This window comes from Piliocolobus tephrosceles, chromosome 4 (genome assembly GCF_002776525.5).
Source record: "Piliocolobus tephrosceles isolate RC106 chromosome 4, ASM277652v3, whole genome shotgun sequence".
Taxonomy (NCBI): domain Eukaryota; kingdom Metazoa; phylum Chordata; class Mammalia; order Primates; family Cercopithecidae; genus Piliocolobus; species Piliocolobus tephrosceles.
This window is the reverse complement of record NC_045437.1, coordinates 119,984,324-120,003,531: the sequence shown is the minus strand read 5'-3', so window position 1 is coordinate 120,003,531 and position 19,208 is coordinate 119,984,324. Positions and strand designations below refer to the sequence as shown.

General features: G+C 48.4%; 1 protein-coding gene across 5 annotated transcripts in view; it reads left to right on the top strand.

The window, feature by feature from the left end:
- The window catches only part of KCNIP1 (potassium voltage-gated channel interacting protein 1), a 381,852-nt gene that overhangs the window by 143,860 nt on the left and 218,784 nt on the right, over positions 1–19,208 (top strand). For 3 of the 5 annotated variants that reach the window (XM_023218924.2, XM_023218922.2, XM_023218926.2), the window contains exon 1: positions 5,550–6,162. The exons of the other annotated variants lie outside the window; for them this stretch is intronic. In XM_023218924.2, the coding sequence (XP_023074692.1) occupies positions 6,102–6,162 (61 nt within the window). In that variant the 5' untranslated portion in view covers positions 5,550–6,101. Of the gene's footprint in view, positions 1–5,549; positions 6,163–19,208 lie in introns of those variants that run through there. 5 annotated transcript variants of the gene reach the window in all.

Here is a 19,208-nt window from a genome sequence, read left to right as displayed (position 1 = left end):
TGAATGAATGATCCAATGAACCCCAAAGCAAATAACAATAAAGGACCTTTGCAGAGTGCTTTACAGAGAGACAAGCGCTTTCCCTTTACTTTATCTTACCCCATTCTCACAACCCCATGACATGATTGGGTTCATGTTCCACAGGTGGGGAGGCTAAGGGCCAGGGTTACATACCAGGGGACATGGGATTAGGTTCATATGAACTCAGGTGTACATGATGACACCCTTTCCCCTGCCCTGAAGGATCTCAGTTTGAGTATTTGTAGAACACTTAGGATGTTCTGGGCCAGGCTGAGTGGCGGTGGATGGGGGCGGGGGGGGGGGGGAATGCAAAGCAGGAGACTCGGCCTTTGCTTTCTAAAAGCTCCCAGTCTATTTGAGGCCAGACTTATGCATGCAGAACATTTGGGAAATGGTACAAGACAGCAGCAAGCGTAGTGCTGAATTGCACATAATCAGGTGCCAACTGCATTCCCTTCCTTAACTAATCTGAGTCTTTTAATACCAGATGGGGACCCTGAGAATAGATTTCCTATCAAACAGATGAAGAGCAAAGATGGAAGCCGAGGGAAAGGCTATGGCTTACTCATTTTTATACCCCTTTAACCCAGCAGGATATCTGGCCCACAGCAACAGGAATAGGGCAGTCCACCTTCAGTAATGGGCCACTCTGTGCAGGCACCTGCTAAGAGCCTTACAAACATCATGTCACCAATCCCTCACAGCAACACAATCAGTTACTAAAGGAATTATGAATGTAATCCACAAGAAGCTGGAGCAGGGTTCACAGATCGTACTCATCATGCCCACAGTTTCAGAGTAAAGGGGCAAGCTCAGTGTTTGAACCCAGTTCTAACAGCCTCTCAAATTCGTGCTCTCAGTCTGATGCTATGTTACCTCTGTGCCTGGAAGGAACTACTATAGTCCATAAGGATGAGAAGAAACATGGCTGAGGGAGCACTGAGTAGGGAAGAAGAAAAGGAGTAGGGAGGAAGAAATAAATTAAGAAAGAAAGAGATACAGAGAGGAAGAAAGAAGAGAGTGAGGGAGGGAAAGAACAGGGCTTGTGTGTTACACAAACTCAGACAAGCACATGCTTGTTTTGACAGGATTTCTGCAGGTCTGACAACCTCACTCTTTCCTCCCTGAACAGCCCCAGAGGAGTGCCCTGAGGAGTCCTATATGGAGGCTCATGGCAGAAGGAAGGCCTTGCATCCAGAACCTTCTGAGCTCAGGGATTGACACTGGGGTTGTGTATCGGTCCGCTTGGAATGCCTTCAAAAAATACCACAGTCTAGGTGGCTTATACAACAGAAATCTATTTTCTTACGGTTCTGAAAACTGGAAGTCCAAGATCAAAGTGCCAGCAGGGTTGGCATCTGGTGAAGCCTCTCACCTTGGGTTGCATCTGCCTTTTCCCTGTGTGCTCACATGACATCTTTGTGCATGGGGGTCTTTGGCATCTCTCCTTGTAAGGACACTAACTCTATCAGATCAGGGCCCCACCCTTATGACCTCTTTTAACCTTCTTTAGCTACTTAGAGGCCCCTTCTCCAAATACAGCCACACAGGGGCTTAGAGCTTCAACATAGGGATTTTGGAGGGACACAAACATTCAGTCTACACCAGGGTACATGAGGGAGGGGTCAGAGCTGGAGACAGTGCATGAACTAACTCACCTTCCAGAGTAAAGGGAGCCACAGCCACTGAACCTCAGGTTGGATGGGGCTGGCAAGGTTGCCATAGTGAGTACATCATGGCAGGGACAACAGGACAAATGGCTCCTGCAGTCAGGGCGACTGATGGGAGGCTTCCTCAGCACTCCTGTCACTCCCTCTCTCCCCGTGCAGTTCTCTGCTCTCTGTTGCAAGTTCCCAGGAGGCAGAGAGAGGGCCTGTTATCCTCATCTTTCTCTCTTGCCCCTCACACTTACCTGTGTTCTCCTACTTAGACACATTGTTTGTGAGCATCTCAGGGGTGATGTCGGCTGCATTGTACAGTGGGCACATGCACACGTGTGTGTATTTATCTGCAAATAATACCTATGTCACAAGGCATCTGCAGGAATAAATGAGCTATCGTGCATGTAAATATCTGGTACATGGTAGATACATGAATGAATTAATATTTGTTGAATGAATAAGTGAATGAATGAATCTTCACTTGGCAGAGCATGTGTCTACTCTCTCAAAAGAATCTTTTTTTTTTTTTTTTGAGAGTCTTGCTCTGTTGCCCAGGTTGGAGTACAGTGGTGCAGTCTTGGCCACTGCAACCTCTGCCTCCCAGGGTCAAGTGATTCTCCTGCCTCAGCCTCCCAAGTAGCGAGGACTACAGGTGTATGCCACTATGCTGGGCTAATTTTTGTATTTTTAGTAGAGATGGAGTTTTACCATGTTGGCTAGGCTTGTCTCAAACTCCTGACCTCAAGTGATCCACCTGCCTCGGCCTCCCAAAGTGCTGGGATTACAGGCGTGAGCCACCACACCCGGAAAAAGTCTGTTTAAGGGGCAAGGATGATGTGGTAATCATCAGTTTTTACTTACTAACTGGGTCACTGAGCAAAGAAAATCAACTCAGTCATTCATTTATTCAGCATAGATTGACTGCACCCCTGTCAGAAACCAGAGAGTAAGCAGAAAGTAGAGAGTTAAATCAGTATGTAAATCAGTTAAAGCAGTCCAGAGGGAGAGACAGGCAAGGAACGGAACAATGAGAAACAAAGCAAGGAGTCCTCTGATAAGACAAGGAGCCCTGAGTGCTATGGAAACCACAAGCGGGGCACTGACTAGGGGCCAGGGAGGGATCCCTGGAGGAGATGACATCTGCAGTAGATATCCCAGGGTAAGCAGCGGGTGGCCAGAAGGAGAAAGAGGTGAGGAACTTTCCAGGCAGAGGGAACAGCACGTGCAAAGGCCCTGAAGCAGAGCCACAACACGCATCTGAGAAATAGTGAGGGGTCTGGGTGGCTGAGCCACAAAGGGAGCACCGGCGTCAGGCAGGATTTGTAGAAGAAGCCACAGGCCACAAAAAATACCTCATAATTCATGTTCAATGGTTTGGATTTTATTTTCGTGACTTCACTTTACACCTACTGTTCAGAGGCAGCCAATTGCAAACACGTCCAGAAGCACTTTGCTATTTCTGATCTGCAAACTGGAGCAAGTCATCTGTACTCTGCTTCTTCGGTGGGTTGTGGGGAAGCAGAAATGAGAGGATGACATTCTAGACTTTTGTGACCTCTCAAGTGCTGTCCTTATGGTCATTCAGGTACCACGAAAATTAGCAGAGCCCCGAGGGGGAAGTAGCTTGGTGCTCCCACAGTGGTGTCCCGGAGAAGTTGGCAAAGACACCCAGGGTGGCTTCACCTTCTCCTCAGCAAAGGGCTCTCCTCTGTTCCCTGAATCCTGGACATCCTACTTGGTCCTCTAGTGACCCCGAGCTTCAGCCCCACACCCCCTCTTCCCCAATAGAGAAGGCAGGAGGGAAGCAGCGACCAGCCTCTGCCCGGTCTTCCAGGATTCAAGGCTTCCCTGGCCTGGACAAGCCCTGAGCTGGCAGTTAGGAGAGCAGAGGCTGTGAATCTCGTGGGACCCCCAGCAGGTCTTTCTGGCTCAGTGTCCTCATCTGTGAGCAGGGGATTCCCCAGGAGACCACGACAGAGGCCTGGAACTCAAATTCTAATCCCACATCCTGGTTGGGCAACTTCAGGCAAATTTCGAACACTAGGTAAGCCTCAATTTCTCTCTGTGGTGATGGTCAGGCACCTGCTTAATTCACAGGGCTTTGGTGGGCATCATGTGGACAATGTGGTTGCACAGCAGTTGGCAATGTAAAGGGAAGGAAGTATGTTCGTAAGTGCACCTCCCCTGTTGCACAAAACAGGACACATGCTGGGGTTGCAGAAAAGCATTGAATGCTGCATAGGTGAAGAAAACTCTTCAGGGACATGAATAAAACCAAGTCACAGGCCACCTGTGGCCCTGAGGGGACAGCTCATGGGCTAGCATTAGGGGAAGCAGCCCTCAAGGGGCCTGTATCCTAGGGATTCAACTCTATGCCTGTGTGGCGTTCAGTCCGTGTTCAGACCATGATGCAGTTTTGCACTGTGTGTGTGTCTGCGTGCCTGTGTGTTTGTGTGTCTCTCCGTCTTTGTGGGCGGCAACTGTAGGTGTATTATGAGCCTTGGGTCTGTCTGTGTGTACAATAGCAACGTCTGCGGACTTAAGGAGCTGAGCCCATATGTTTGTGGGATTTTATGGGCATGCATGCTTGTTTATGAGGCCTTTTGTCTGGGCATTCTGTGAACTGCTAACATGGTGTGTATCTGTGTGGCAGAGAAAAGATGACCGGGTGGGAGTGTGGGGGCCAGCTTGGGTAAAGGATTCTTAGTGTCACAATGGGTCTCAGTGGGAACCCAAGCAGCTCAGACTTGGGGGAGGGAAGCTCTTCCTCCACCTTCCAGGGAGCAAATCTTGCATTTCAACACCACAAGGCTTTGAGTTCACAGGCAGGGACACAAACTTTGCCCTTTGGGTGAGAAGCCACTCACAGAAGGGAAATGGCTTCCTGAATCTAATCATTGCCCCTTCAAGCACTAACAACCTGTGCCAGGAGCTGATGGCTAATAAATTTTTGAGCTGGAAAGGGAGAAGAGGGAGAACCAAGGAGGAAAGAAACAGAAAAACGAGAGAGCAGGCCACGTGCAGTGGCTCTCGCCTGTAATCCCAGCACTTTGGGAGGCCGAGGCGGGTGGATCACCTGAGGTCAGGAGTTCAAGCCCAGCCTGGCCAAAATGGCGAAATCCCATCTATACTAAAAAATACAAAAAAAATTTATCTGGGCCTGGTGGTGGGCGCCTGTAATCCCAGCTACTCCAGAGGCTGAGGCAGGAGAATAGCTAAAATCTGGGAGGCAGAGGTTGCAGTGAGCAGACATCGCACCATTGCACTCCAGCCTGGGCAACAGAGCGAGACTCCGTCTCAAAAAACAGAAAAAGAAAAATGGGAGTGTAAAGGCTCAGAGGGACTGAGGGCTCCTTTCTCCTCCCCAATTTCCTGTCAGTAGAAGGTGGGCCCTGACATGGGGGAATTCTGCAGAACCCTCAAGGACCCGCGGAGCAGGACTGCACCTTCTTGCCCTGACCCTCCATTTGAATATGTTTTTCACCCCTTTCTGGGTGGGGCCGACTTTCCCCCTCCCCATGAGTTCAGGCAGTGGGTTAAATAAGATTTCCCTTGAAGTCGAATGAAATCACAATGCACCACACACAGGGACACACACACACACACACACACACACACACACACACACAGAGTCTCCCTGGGGCCACTCAATCTACTGCCCCCTGAACCGCACCCGTCAGCCAGGTACCTGGCCCCGGGTCTGTCTCTTAGGGTCGCATGCTCCTGGGGGTCCCGCGCATACCCCGGGCCAATGAGGGTGCGCGAGGGTGAGGGCGCAGGGCCGGGCGTCCCCCGCCCCCACCGTGCAGCCCTCGCCCCCGCCCCGCCCCTCCGCAGTTGCCAGCCCGCCGCCCCCTCCGCGGCTCCGACTCTCGCCCCGAGCGCTGGCGGCAGGCAGCAGGCAGCGGGCGGGCGCGCTGTGGCTCCGCGCCGCGCGGTCCGGGCTCTGTTCATTCATGATTGGTACTCGGCCCTCGGAGACCCAGCCCGAGCGCCGGGAGGGGAGCCGAGCGTGCGGCAGGAGGGGCGGGCGGACCGCGGCTCCCGCACCGCACGCGGCGCTGGCTCGGCAGCCTTGGCCGGGCGGGCGCGCTGGCCCCGTGTCCAGTGCCAGGCAGGCTTCAGGGCACCCTCCTCGGCCCTGGGCGAGGGAACCGGCAGGGCCGGGTCCTCGCGCGGGGAAGCCGTTCCGAAGGCTGACGGGGAGCAGCTAGCCCTGAGTCCCTGCATGTGCCGGGCTGAAGAAGGAATCCAGAAACCTCCTAGCCTCGGCTCCACGCTCGCTGAATACCAAGCTGCAGGCGAGCTGCCGGTCGCTTTTCTCCTCCAATTCAGAGTAGACAAACCACGGGGATTTCTTTCCAGGGAAGGGGAGGGGCAGGGCCCGGGGTCCCAACTCGCACACAAGTCTTCGCTGCCATGGGGGCCGTCATGGGCACCTTCTCATCTCTGCAAACCAAACAAAGGCGACCCTCGAAAGGTAAGCGACCTCCTTCTTCCTTTTGCTCCCCTGTCTGGGTTTGGGGGTGCTGGGCGCCGAGGTGGGATGTGCCACCTGCCTCCTTAGTCCGGACTCCCCTCTCCACGAGGAGCCCGGATAGGTGATTGTACCCAAAGGAGAGAGAAACCGGTGGGAGGGTTGGTGTGAACACCAGAGGAGGGAGCCAGAGGGGACGTTTGCCCCATCGGGGACTGGACCCCTCTGGGGCACCAGGCGCCGGGACTCTCCTCCTGGGGAAATCTCTGGGAGCCGAAGGAAGAGGCACGTTCACAGGTGGGGGTGACCGGATTCTCTGGTGGAAGTGTGTGTGACAGCTGGCGTTTGAGCACTCAGTGAGGGTGCTCCCACACTCCCACACTCCTCCCAGGCGGCTATGCCAGGTACAGACCTGCGAGTCCCTTCATCAGGAAGAGTGCTCTGTCTGCACCCCGGAAACCTCTGCAAGCCAAAAGGAATCAGCTACTGCCAGGGGTAAAACTCCCAGGCCTCATGTCCTGGTGGCTCCGGGAGTCAGGAGGAGCAACCGTGAAGGGCTGGCTGGGAGATGAGCTTACATCAAGGATTAAAAAGCATAATATCCTGGAGTCTCTTCTGCCTGGACGCTGTCCCATCACCACCTGTCCCCAGCCGAGACATGGCTGATCTCACCACCTGTGAGAGAGTCCTCGAATGGGTCCAGGTGAAGTTGGAACCAGTGTGTTGTGCCCTGGAGGACAATGCAGGCCTCCTTACCAGCAGTTCGAAAGTTAGTTGTTGGAATAAAGAGACTGGAAGCAGTTAGGAAACGGGAAATGATGGATTTTGTTTCGTTTAATGTTCAAATGTCACTATGAGTGGTAAGATTTTAAGTAGCTTTGACACTTAAACATTCAAGTTCTACCATCAGAGCCCCCATCCTGGATACAGGTGGGAGTTACAGCTCCTACCCTATATGCCCAATAGTGAGTAGAAGTGCACTTCTCCTCTTAGAACGTGGCTGGTCTCACCCTGGTTAGAACCACAGAGATCTGCACAAGTAAGCTGTCCTTGAAACCCCTGGAGGAAGGGGTCCCAGCTTCTGGCCTAGATCCCAGAGGCATCAGGCTGGCTGAGCCCCAAGGAAAGAGATCTCTGGGTGCAGATCTTAGGTGCTGAAGCTGGGTTGGCATTTACAGCCTAGAACATAGGAAGAGGCTTTGACCCATTTGTCCAGCTGAGTTACACGTCCTGCTGGCAAGGAAGGGACTGGTTGCCCTTTTACCAGTCCTGACCAGAACAGATCTGCAAAGCTCAGCCCAAGGCCTTGACATTCCAAGCCTCACCTCTTGCAGATCCCGGGATGCTGCTTGACTGGGGACAATTTTCAGCACCAAATCTAGGTCTTCTCCCTCATCACCTGTCTGACCACCATGCGGTCTCAGAGGCCAGGGGACTGTGGAGACAGGAAAGTCGGGCTTGTTTTTAAATATTTTGCATGCCTGTGGCTCTCCTGGGAGCTGGGTGTCACAGAAAGATCTCAGGCCCTAGAGTCAAGTTGAGTCTGGGTATGAATCCCAGCTCCATCATTCCCTGCCTCTGGAACTTTAGGCAAGTCCCCCCACCTCCCTAAGCCTCAGTTTTTCATCCATAAAATTCGTATGCTACTTCCTGGAAGGAAACTGGTTATGTAGGAAGTCGAGGAAGGGGGGACTCTGCTTCATATTCTGTGTTGGCTGCAGCCACCAGGGACCCAGAGGAAGTTGTTGTAAGGATGTGAGAATTGAATGAATGATGAATACGGAGCTCCTTGCATAGGGCTGGGGAAAGAGTAAGAGCTGAGGCATTACTGTCTACCATTTCCTTCTCCTACCCTAAACATCCAGGAATTTACCCTGGATGAATTCCTGCAGGATTCCCAAAGTACAAAGGTCTTTGCTTCTGTCTCAGATTCAAAGAAAGAGAAGAGGGGATACTAGCATTCAGTGTGCCCCTACTATGTGCTTGCCATAATGCTAGGTGTTTTATCAACAACTCTCATTTAACCCTCACAACAATGTTTGTTTGAGACTCACAGCAGGTTCGGGGCCAATGGGTGGACTCCCAAGACAAGCTACCAAAGCACTGAGCACTCAGCCCTTCCTGCACAAAGCCTGTGACACCGGCGTGAGTTGTCCAGGGGTCCAGCTGCATATGTTCCCCCAGGCATTTGCCCCCGGAGCAGAGTCATCTCACTGCCTTGCACAGTGGAATGCTAATCAGCAGAAGACCCTTCTATGGGAGGCAGCTTGGAAACCTGGAGGGAGCCCTGGCTGGGGAGGCTAGTGGTCAGGCATCCTATCCTGGCCAGGTCACTTTTCCCCACTGGGGCCTCGGTTTCTTCTTTGTAAAAGGAGAAATTCACATTAGGCATTTCCTCAGGTTCCATTTGGTTCTCAAATTCTAATATTTTTGTGGTTGATGCTCTCACCAGAGCTGCTGCTATGATCTCAGAGACATGAGGCTCAGATCTAATTAGAAGTGGTCAGAAGAGAGCAGTTGGGATTTTTCAACTCAGGAATCAGTCTCCCTGCTGGGTTCAAGTTCAGGCTCTGCCACTTACTAGCTGGATGACTAAGCCTTGTTTTCCTCAACTATAAAACAGGGGTAGTGGTAGTTACCATCTTAAAATAGCTGTTGTGTTGTGTGGATTTCAAGGATCATGCAAGTCAAGCATTTAGCACAGCTCTGCTCCATAAGTGGTCTGCAAATTTTAGGTACTATTCAATTTGTGGCTCTATTGTTTGGGGCTTCCAAACGTCCAGAGTAAGGCCATTTTCGAAGTAGGCAGTACATCTGAGTCTTAACAGCTCATTTCTGGAAACCTTATCCAGCCCTATCCAGATAACTAGGACCAAAAACCCAGGCATGCAGATGCTCATCCCTTGCTTCAACCCTCACTGACCTCTACTCTGTGGCTTGTCCTGAAAACATCAAAGCCTGATCAATTAAAATCCTGAATGCTTTGATAATACAATTTAGAAACATATATAGTTTTTAAATAGGGCAAAAACTCTGCATGATTAGTGCTGCAAGAAGATATCTAGCCCAACCTGGGTATTCAGAGAGAGCTCTCTAAAGGCAACAGAAATCTAAAGTAACTTAAGAGCCATGCCACTGAATAAAAATATTCAGGTTCACTTCCTGTCCTTCTCTCTGTTTGGAATCTTTGTGTGTCTTTAATTAAAAGTAGAAGAGCCCTGCTTTTGGGATTCAGCTTCTGCATCCCAGTCCCAGATAGAATTTCTGGCTCTAGCAGTTTTGCATGTGCATGACACACCAAGGACACTGCTCCAGGCCTTGAATGGGCAAGTGAGACAGGCTAGGGCACTGAGGAGAACCAGAGGAGGACCATACAGGTGCAACTGCTGGGCTTGTCAGGGGGGCAGGAGAATTTAGGGACAACATCACTAGATCAAGGCCATCTCAATAGAGAATTGCCTACAAACAAATAGTCCCACACTGCTGGGGTGGCTGAGTTAGAAATCCTCTATGACCAAGTGCAAGCATGCAGAACTTTCTGAAAGGGCTGAGCTTCGAATCTCAAGAATAGTCATAGCATAGGTGAGTAAACTCAACTCCATGGCTATCAGATGCTTTTTCTAAGGCCACATGGTGAGTTAATATGGTACTGGTTAACACAGGGCCAAACATGGGAATGTTCCTAATAGTCCCATATTTGCTCCTAGATCAATGAGCACCTCAGGGAACTTATGAAAGCAGAGTGCACCTGATGAGGCTGGGTTTAGGGTTTATTGGTCAAGGCAGTATTTTCAATCTAAAGATCTGGGAGAGTGACAAGAGACAGAAAGGCATAGAGAAGCAGTGGTCCTGTTGTCACATAGTCCTGTATGGCAAGTCATTTTTGTTTGTAAATGCTAGTTTCTTTATCTGCAAAAGGAGAATCCTGATTTATAGAAAGGTTTGTGCTTTGGTCTTTACCCATCTTTGCATCTTTGCCTGTCCTTTTAATTCTGTAATACTCTCCCACCCCACCCCTTGCTGCCTTGTCTAATAGTTAAAATTCCACGCACATTCCAAGACCTCACTCAGCAGTTTCCATATTCAGGAAGCCTTCTCCAAGCCCCAGAGAGAAGTGACTTCTCCCATCTGAATTCCCATATTCTTTTAAGGCGTACGTTTTCTTTTGACTCACAATCGTGTTTAGAATTAGACAATCAATGGAGATGTTAGTCCCCTTTCCCCTCCACCAGAGGGCAGGGTTCTTGGGGTAGGAGTTCATCTAACTCATCCTTCACAACTCTCTGCTTGGTTCTGTGCACATAGTAGGTACTTAATAAAAAATTTTCTAGAGGAAATTATAAACAATCTCCATTTTTTTCTAGAATTGCAGACCCTGCAGGAAAAGTTAGTTGCCCACTGGAATTTCAGTTACCAGCCCTCTACCGGGAATGAATTCTGTTATTCAGCCTGCTGGTTTTGAATGGACTTTGTCCATGAAATGTACCGAATCTGTTTACCATTTAGCAGGAAAGTGCTGAGAACAGTGATTCTACTCCCACTCCCCTCGTAATCACAAAGGTATGAGGAACCCACATCCAGCACCAGGCAGAGTTCTGGTCCCTCAATCCCAGAAGGAGCTCAGCGGAGCTCAAGATAAACAGAAAGAGCGAGATGGAAAAGAACAGAAGACAGAGGGGAAGGACTTACTGCCTAAAATCAGTGGGATTGTTTTGACTTAGTCTCTGGAAAAGGGCCAAGGCTTAGATCTCTTTGTCTACCTGGATGGGCCTTGCTCCATGAATGCTTTGTAAATGTGTAAGTGAATAAGTGAGCACATGCTTTAACAAATGAGTGGAAAGATGAATGATTGAATGAATGGGAGAAACAGTAAAGGAGTGAATCAATGAAGAAACAAATGAATTATCAACTGAATGACAGAAAAAATGATGGAATAAATGACTGCATGAATGAATGAATATGTCCATAAATGAATGGATGATGAAGTGCCAGAATGGCTATAATTAAAAGACTATCTTTTCACAAAGAGCATTGATAGTCATGTTCTCCAAAGCTGAAAAATATAAATTCAGTCAAGAAGAGTCCTGGCAATTTTTTGGATACTAGTAGGTGTGTAGCATCTTTGGAGAAGGTGAGGAGATGTCTAAGTTTTCACTCTTTTGCTGAAAGAAAAGTAGAGACTGACTCATGGTGATTCCCCTTGTCTTCCCTTATATTTCAGGTTCACCCTTGCCTTGCCTGGGTGAGATCAGAATGTGTATATTTATCCACTCGTTCATTTGTTCACTCAGTCAGTCCCACAGATGTCCTTCAGCATTGTTTCCCTGATGTCATTTCTGCCTAAGATCCACTCTGGCTTCCTCATCCTCCCTCCTCCTCCATCTCCTCATTCACCTGGCCAACTCCTACTTATCCTTCAAGGCCCCATTCAATGCCACCGCTCTGGGAAGCCTTTCCCAGCCTCTGTAGGCAGAGCACATCTCTCCCGTCTCTCTTCCCGCATAGCTGTTGCTGCTTCCCCTCACTACAATTCTGAACACACTATGAGGTTGTCATTATGGGTTTACACATTTATCTCTCTGACTAGCTTTCAGGGACTGAGTCTTATCCCAGGGCCTCTGTCAGTCCTGACACTGCATCCAGACTTGATGGATGCTGGCGGCATGGAGGTAAGGATGGATGGGCCAGAGTGTGCGTTCTCGATGGCTCTGAGCGGTGCTGGAATGCAGCGGTGCAGATGAGGAATCCAGGTCTGCTCCTGGGGAGAAGCTCTGCAAAATTCTGCATAATGGCCCTGGAGCTGATGTTCCCATTCATCAGGCAGGGAAGGAGCAGTTTTTAGAAAAGAGAGAGAGAGCCTAAGAGTCCTAGGGCCTCCAGAGAAACTTCTCTTTAAATGCTTCCCCTTCCTCCCGGTAGTATTTTAAATAGGTCACCTTCTGGAAGTAGTTGCAGTAAGTTGGGATATTGCTAGCTTCCCATACCCCAGCCATGGGAGTAGTACTTTGGATTAAATCTTGTTATTCAAGGCCAGACTAAAAGCTTCATTGGTGCGGTGGGGGGAAGTAGGAACCACATACCACTCAAATCAGAAAGCTAGAAGTAGGATTGCATTTGGTTAGGAGCACTGCATTAAAACAAGAGAGTCTTGGGATTCAACTCCTTTTCTTTGGTTCATAGCTAAGCCTCTCTAGGCCTCAGTTTCCTCCTCTATAAAATGGGGACAATGGGTCAGGTATGGCGGCTCACATCTGTAATCCCAGCACTTTGGGAGGTCGAGGTGGACAGATCACGAGGTCAGGAGTTCAAGACCAGCCTGGCCAACATGGTGAAACCCCGTCTCTACTAATAATACAAAAATTAGCCAAGTGTGGTGTCACACTCCTGTAATCCCAGCCACTCAGGAGGCTGAGGCAGGAGAATCACTTAAACCGAAGAGGCAGAGGTTGCAGTGAGCCAAGATTACGCTATTGCGCAATCTCTAGCCTGGGTGACAGAGCGAGACTGCATCTCGAAAAAAAAAAAAAAAAATTGCAGAGAAGGACAGTGTCTCCCTACAGGGCTGCATGAGGGCCAAGAAGGAAGTGAACATGGTGATGCACACCAGGTGAGTTGGCAGTGCTGGCTTTGCTGCCGCCTTTTGTCCCATCTCAGGGCAGGCCCCTTCCTTCTGCCTTGCTCCACCTGGATGATGACGGTGTTACCCTTGGTAATCTCCCCATCCCTTGGAGCTGTGGCCTCTGATTCCAGCCCTCTGAGATCCCGAGCCACTATATCCATGGTCACTGGCACCCTAAGCAGTTTCTCTGGTGATTCCTAAGGGAAGCTGTCAACTTTAGATGGTAAAAGCAATTCCCAACAGTGAGGTATGAAAATGCAGGTCACCCGCCAGGGAGGATAGTAATGCTAGCCCAAATCACTGTGTCCTCCACCCAGTGCCGGGTACATTGCTCAGCTCTTTCCTGTGTTATTTTGTTAACCCCAACCCTGGAGGACAAGATGCTGTTACAGTTCTTATTTTGTAGTTGAGGAACCTGAGGCTCTAAAAAGGGAAGTGCCTTACTCAGGGTCACAGAGCTTGGGAATCTCAGAGCCTGGTTCTGGTTGATCCCAGAGCCTGAGCTTCTAACTGCCACACTAACCTCCTCTCCTCCTGGCTTTGCCTCCGGAACCTTAGGGACCTGAGTAGAAAAACTGTCAAAAAGGGTACATGGATGTTGGGGAGAAGACATTCAAGGATAGACTGAAGCACCTCATTAGCCACACGGAACAACTGAGCTACGTGCAGGCCCTGAGCAAAACGCTTTTAGCGCCATCCCAACCCCACCTCTCCCTAGATCTATTTCCGTTTAATCTGATGCTGTGGAAGCCTGAATATGAAATGATTGGGGGCAAAAGGCCAATTAGCAAATTCATTAATAGGATTAAACATCTCTCCTCTGCTCTAATCATTTATGTGAACTAAAATTTTCTCCCTTTGTTAGAGCCATCATTGCCTGTCAGTGAAGATAGAGTGTTTAAATATCCTCCAAGTATGTTAGAATTGCAAACATTCAGAACTAGGGACCAAGATCAGAGTTTTCACATGGTCCAGGTGGGCAAGGAGAGGTCAGTCGGTTTACAAGTGATTATTACTGCTAAGAAAAAAACACAAGAGCTTGCTAGTACATTTGCAAGTACCTTACTGCTATCCGGTTCATTTCCTTTCTCTCCTTAGCCACATGTTGGCCCGAATCACCTGCGTATGTTGTATGGTTGTTATGAGCATATACTCCTGGTTAGGCAGACCTAGAATTCAAATCCTGACTCTGCAGTTCATTAGCTGTGTGACATTGAACAGGTTACCTCGCTTCTGTGAACTTTCATCTCTACATAATCTAGAAAATGAGGATATTGTTGGTAATTCCCTCCCAGGTTGTTACGAGGATTAAATGCCATCATGCATGTAAGATGCAGTGGTCAGCACTAGAATGCACTAAAGGTAAATTATTACTATCTGGGTCTATGCTCCTTAAAGTGTGCTCCTCAGACCAGCAGCCTCAGCATCAGTTGAGAACTTGTTAGAAATACAGAGTCCCAGCCGGGCACGGTGGCTCACGCCTGTAAACCCAGCACTTTGGGAGGCCGAGGCGGGTGGATCACAAGGTCAGGAGATCGAGACCATCCTGGCTAACACGGTGAAACCCAGTCTCTACTAAAAATACAAAAAAATTACCCAGGCGTGGTGGTGGGTGCCTGTAGTCCCAGCTACTCGGGAGGCTGAGGCAGGGGAATGGCATGAACCCGGGAGGTGGAGGTTGCAGTGAGCTGAGATTGCACCACTGCACTCCAGCCTGGGTGACAGAGCGATACTCCATCTCAAAAAAAAAAAAAAAAAGAAAAAAGAAAAAAGAAGAGAAAGAAAGAAAAAAGAAATACAAAGTCCCAGGCCTCAATTCAGACAGACCTACCCAGTCAGAACCTGCATTTTAACAAATCACCAGATGGTTTATATACCCACTGAAGTCTGAGGAATATCGGCCTAAAGCACAGACAATGGAACTATATGTATTATATTATACAAAATTACATATCAAGCTGGAAGAGGACTTTGAAGACTTCTGATTTAAGCCTCATTTTACAAATAAGAAAATAGAGTCCAGAGAAGGTGAGTGGTTTGCCCACAATCACATAACTCAAGTGTCAGGCCTGACATCTGAACCCCAGCCCTGGTCATCTCATATAAGATGTTGTGAAGTCAGATTCCCAGATTTGCATTTCTGTAATCAAGCTTGTCTGTTTTTCTTTCTTTCTCTCTCTTTCTTTTTAACAACAAAGAAAAAGTGCAGGATGACGTATGCCCATTAAGTTTTAATTTACTCATTTTAAATGTTATTCCAGCCAAGTGAGATCCTGAATCTTGATTCCACCAGCTGTCATCTTAGCTATACCTCCAAGTTTTCTGCTACCTGAAGATATGATAAGGAGGCATTCTAGGTCTTTATCTAACTTGCTTCTAAGAACGCAGGCCAGAACAGGGTGCAGGACAGAGCCGTGTGGACCGCAACTAGAGACTTACCTGCATAATGGATTTCACTGATAATGTTCAGAATCCCAGGTCAGGCTGGCAGCCTGGTTTACATGCAGAGCCTTTGTGTGCGATTTGAAGCCAGAAAATGTGACCAAAGTAGGAGTCTAAACAGACACAGGTAGGGCCTGGAGAATTAAGGTCAAATGCCTTTTCCAGGGGGTCTAGTAGGACCTCTCTGTTGGTGGGGATCCCCCCAAAAAAGCAATCTTTTTATTTTTGTAGGAGTCCTGTAATGGTTTCATTATTATTCTCACTTCGCAGACTAGGAAACTTCGGTGCAGGGAGGTTCTTGATTGGCTAGTGATTAGCGAGCAAGTACTTGAAGCGGATCTGATTGCGAGGCACTCCACCACCTGGGCTCCTGCCTGCAGCTGGAGGGCACATCCAGGACAAGCAAGCCTCTGAGCCCCAGGAAGAGGCTGAGCAGTGACGGCTAGTTTCCCAGCTCCCAGGAACTGAAAATGACAGCCCCCTCTTGGCTCCATCAGCTCCTCACCCATGCCAACCCTGGACCCAGAGTGAGAGGAGTGTTCTGGTGGAGACCACGCAGCTCCCAGCTGCCTTGGGGAAGCTGGCACATTTGCATCCATGTGACTGAGGCTGCACTTTCTCTCCATCTCTGGGATTCTCCCATGTATGACTCTTCCAGATGTCCAAATCGTGCACTCAGCAGGGGTGTCTTCAGGAGGCTTCCCCACCCATCGAAGTCAGGGCAGCAAGGGGCTCCCCTTCTTTCCTTCCCCCTTTGCATACATCCAGCCCTGGGCTGATTAGGACTCTAAGCCCTGTATGCCCTAACACTAAAATGATCAGGTCTTCCCACTACCGCCCCACCCTGCCCTGCCCTACCAATGGCTACACAGGCATTTCAAAGGAGAAACAGTAAGATAAGTCTAAGGAAGTCTGCCAAACTTGGATTTTTCCCATGTTGACTACTTTAGTGACTTTTCTGAAATAAAATATGCTTTCAAAACGCAATTTTTCATGCCTCTACTTTGCTAGTGCTTTAAGCATCTCTTGAGTGTGCCTGTGAGGCGTTTCAGCACTGGAGTTGGAACCAGACAGGAAAAGGAAAAAAACCGATCTGTATCGGGCACCAGCTGCATGCCAAGGACTGTGCAAGGTGTTGACAAAATAACAACAGTAACAAACATAACATTTAAATAGTCCTTGTGACATTTATATAGCAATCTGTGCCAAGTACCACTCTAAGCGCCTTTGGTACATTAAACTAATGTAATCCTCACAACAACCCTATGTGGTAGGGAGTACAATTATTCCCATGTAACAGATGAAATCTCACACTGTGAGAGGCAGGCACTGATCCCCCTATTTTATAGATGAGGAAACTGAGGCTTGAGAAGAAGTGACTTGCCCCAAGTCCCCCAGATGCCTGGTGGAAAAACAGGGTTCACAACAGCTTTGGCTGCTTCCAAAGCCCTTGATGTTGACACTCCAAATGCAAGCCTCACTCATTTCCTAGAAGCACCTTATGATTTGATATGTCCTCAGGGTGCATTGTAAGAGGAGGTAGGAAAACCTGGGACTACAATGAGCATTGAATCTTGTCCTGATCTTCCCAGGGACCGTCTCTGTCATTCCCAATTGCCTATTGCATCTGTTCTCACCTGGTGCTACCATTCCACCCTCCCTGGTTTTTCCCTTGCTAAGTGACCACTCTGTACACTGGTCCATATCATGTAGCCTCTGCTAGAGGCAATTCTGGCTCCCATTTGCCTTACCCTGAAGAAGAAGCTGCTGGAAAATTCGAGTTATATTGGACACAGTCTTTGTCCCCGAAGAACTTCTCTCTGCTCATAATAATTATATTGACAGCAAATCTATGACATGCTATGTGCTAGACACTTTAGCAGCTTGACTTTATGTAAGCCTTACAGTATCCCCAGGAAGCAAGCATTATTACTAGACCCTTTCCAGATGAGGACACTGAAGACCAGAGGGCATAAGCAAATGTCCAATGTCTCACTTCTCGTAAGTGGACAAGCCAGGATTCGAAACCAGATGGTTTGCCTCCAGTGCCTGCATGCTGAATCTCTGGACCAGACTGAACCTGAGCATTTAACTAGAGGACATTATAGATTATGTATATGTGGGGATTCAGAGGAGGGAGAAAGCACCTCTATCTGAGGGGCAGGGGCTGGAGAATTAGAGAAAGTGGCCGAAAGAGGTGGCATTAGAGCTCAGCAAATGAGCTAGGGGTTGGCCCAGGCAAGAATGTAGGTTAGTGAAGTTCTAGCCAGAAGGAACAGGATGAGCAAAGTCACAGAGGCAGGCAACAAGAAGGGGAAAGGAATTAAAAATGCCAGTGATGTTTTGTATGCTTGTGACTTGGAGGATGTTAACAGAAAGAAGATGCCATCAGAAGTGGGAGGCAAGGAGCAGAGTCAGGCTGTCCATATTCAGGAGAAGGGGACAAGGTCCTAGGAGGTAGTGGACAGCAAGGATGAGAAAAGCACTGAGTAAGTAGGGATAGAGACTGTGCCCTCTCACCGCCACCCTTGTCCCCCTAAGTGTCTCCCCATGATCACTGCAGCTTACATCTGATTTCTCCTTCTCCTCTCCCAGGGAACTTACTATTTGTCTCCATGATTTAGCCTTTGATTACCTTGTACTGTTCTATCATCATTCCCTGTAAACATGCTTGACTCTCCAGCAAGAGTGACCTTTCCTCAGAGACCTGGACCTTTCTTTCTTCCCTTCTGAGCATCTTTGAGGATCCCAGGACAGTTCTGGGCAAAAGACTGGTACTTGGTGACTTTAACTGATATTTCACAGAGATGCACAAAGACTTGGGATTCCTTAATTAGAATTCATGTGGCAGAGAAACTTGGGCACGACTTTGAGGACCTCCCCCACTCGCCAACACCATATTCACATGATATGAACATCAAAGATTGTGGCATGGTGCAAAAACATAGCACATTCCATAACAACTTAGGCCATTCCATAACAACTTAGAGCTGATGAAGAGAGCTGATGGTGTGCTGGGCGAAATAGAATTGAAGGTCAGTCCTAGCTTACCCTTTAGGAGCCGTGTGGTTTGAAGAAATTGTTTAGCCCCTTTCTGCATATCAGCTTCTTCATCTGTTAAACAATAACAATCATGGTATCGATTCATTGGATTGTCATGAGCATTAGTGAGATAGTATGAATGTGTTTAGTAAGCTATAAGGCAGTGCATACATGGTGGGGATCAGTATTAGATGACAATAATGGTCATAGCAATAATAATGATTTTGATAATAGTGGTGGTGATGATGCTTGTGACAGTGGTGTGATGGTGGTGATGGGGGTGGTGTTATTCGTGGTGGTAATTATTATATTATGGATGTATTTATTTTCACACTGCTATAAAGAACTACCTGAGACTGGGTAATTTATGAAGACAAGAGGCTTAACTGACTCACAGTTCCACAGGCTTTACAGGAGGCATGACTGGGGAGGCCTCAGGAAACTTACAATTGTGGCAGAAGGCTAAAGGGGAAGCAGGCACACTTTCACATAGTGGTAGGACAGAGAGAGAGCAAAGGGGGATGTGCTACATACTTTGAAACAACCAGATCTCATGAGAACTCCCTCACTATTATGAGAACAGCTTGGGGGAAACTTGCCCCCATGATCCAATCACGTCCCACCCAGTCCCTCCTCCAACGTTGGTAACTACAGTTCAACATGAGGTTTGGGTGGGGACATAGAGGCAAACCATATCAAGGGATAATATTGTTGATGATGGCAGAGGTGTTGGTGACAGTAATGACAGTAGGGGCTTCACAGCAGTAATGATGATGATGATGATGGAGGATCACAATATTAGTGGTAATGGTGATTATTATAGTATAGATGACATTGTTGATTATAAGGGTAGTGATGGTGATGATGGTAATTGTGGTAGTGATGGTGATGATGATGAGAATAGTAATGATGATGATATGGTAGTAATGACACTGATGGTGGTATG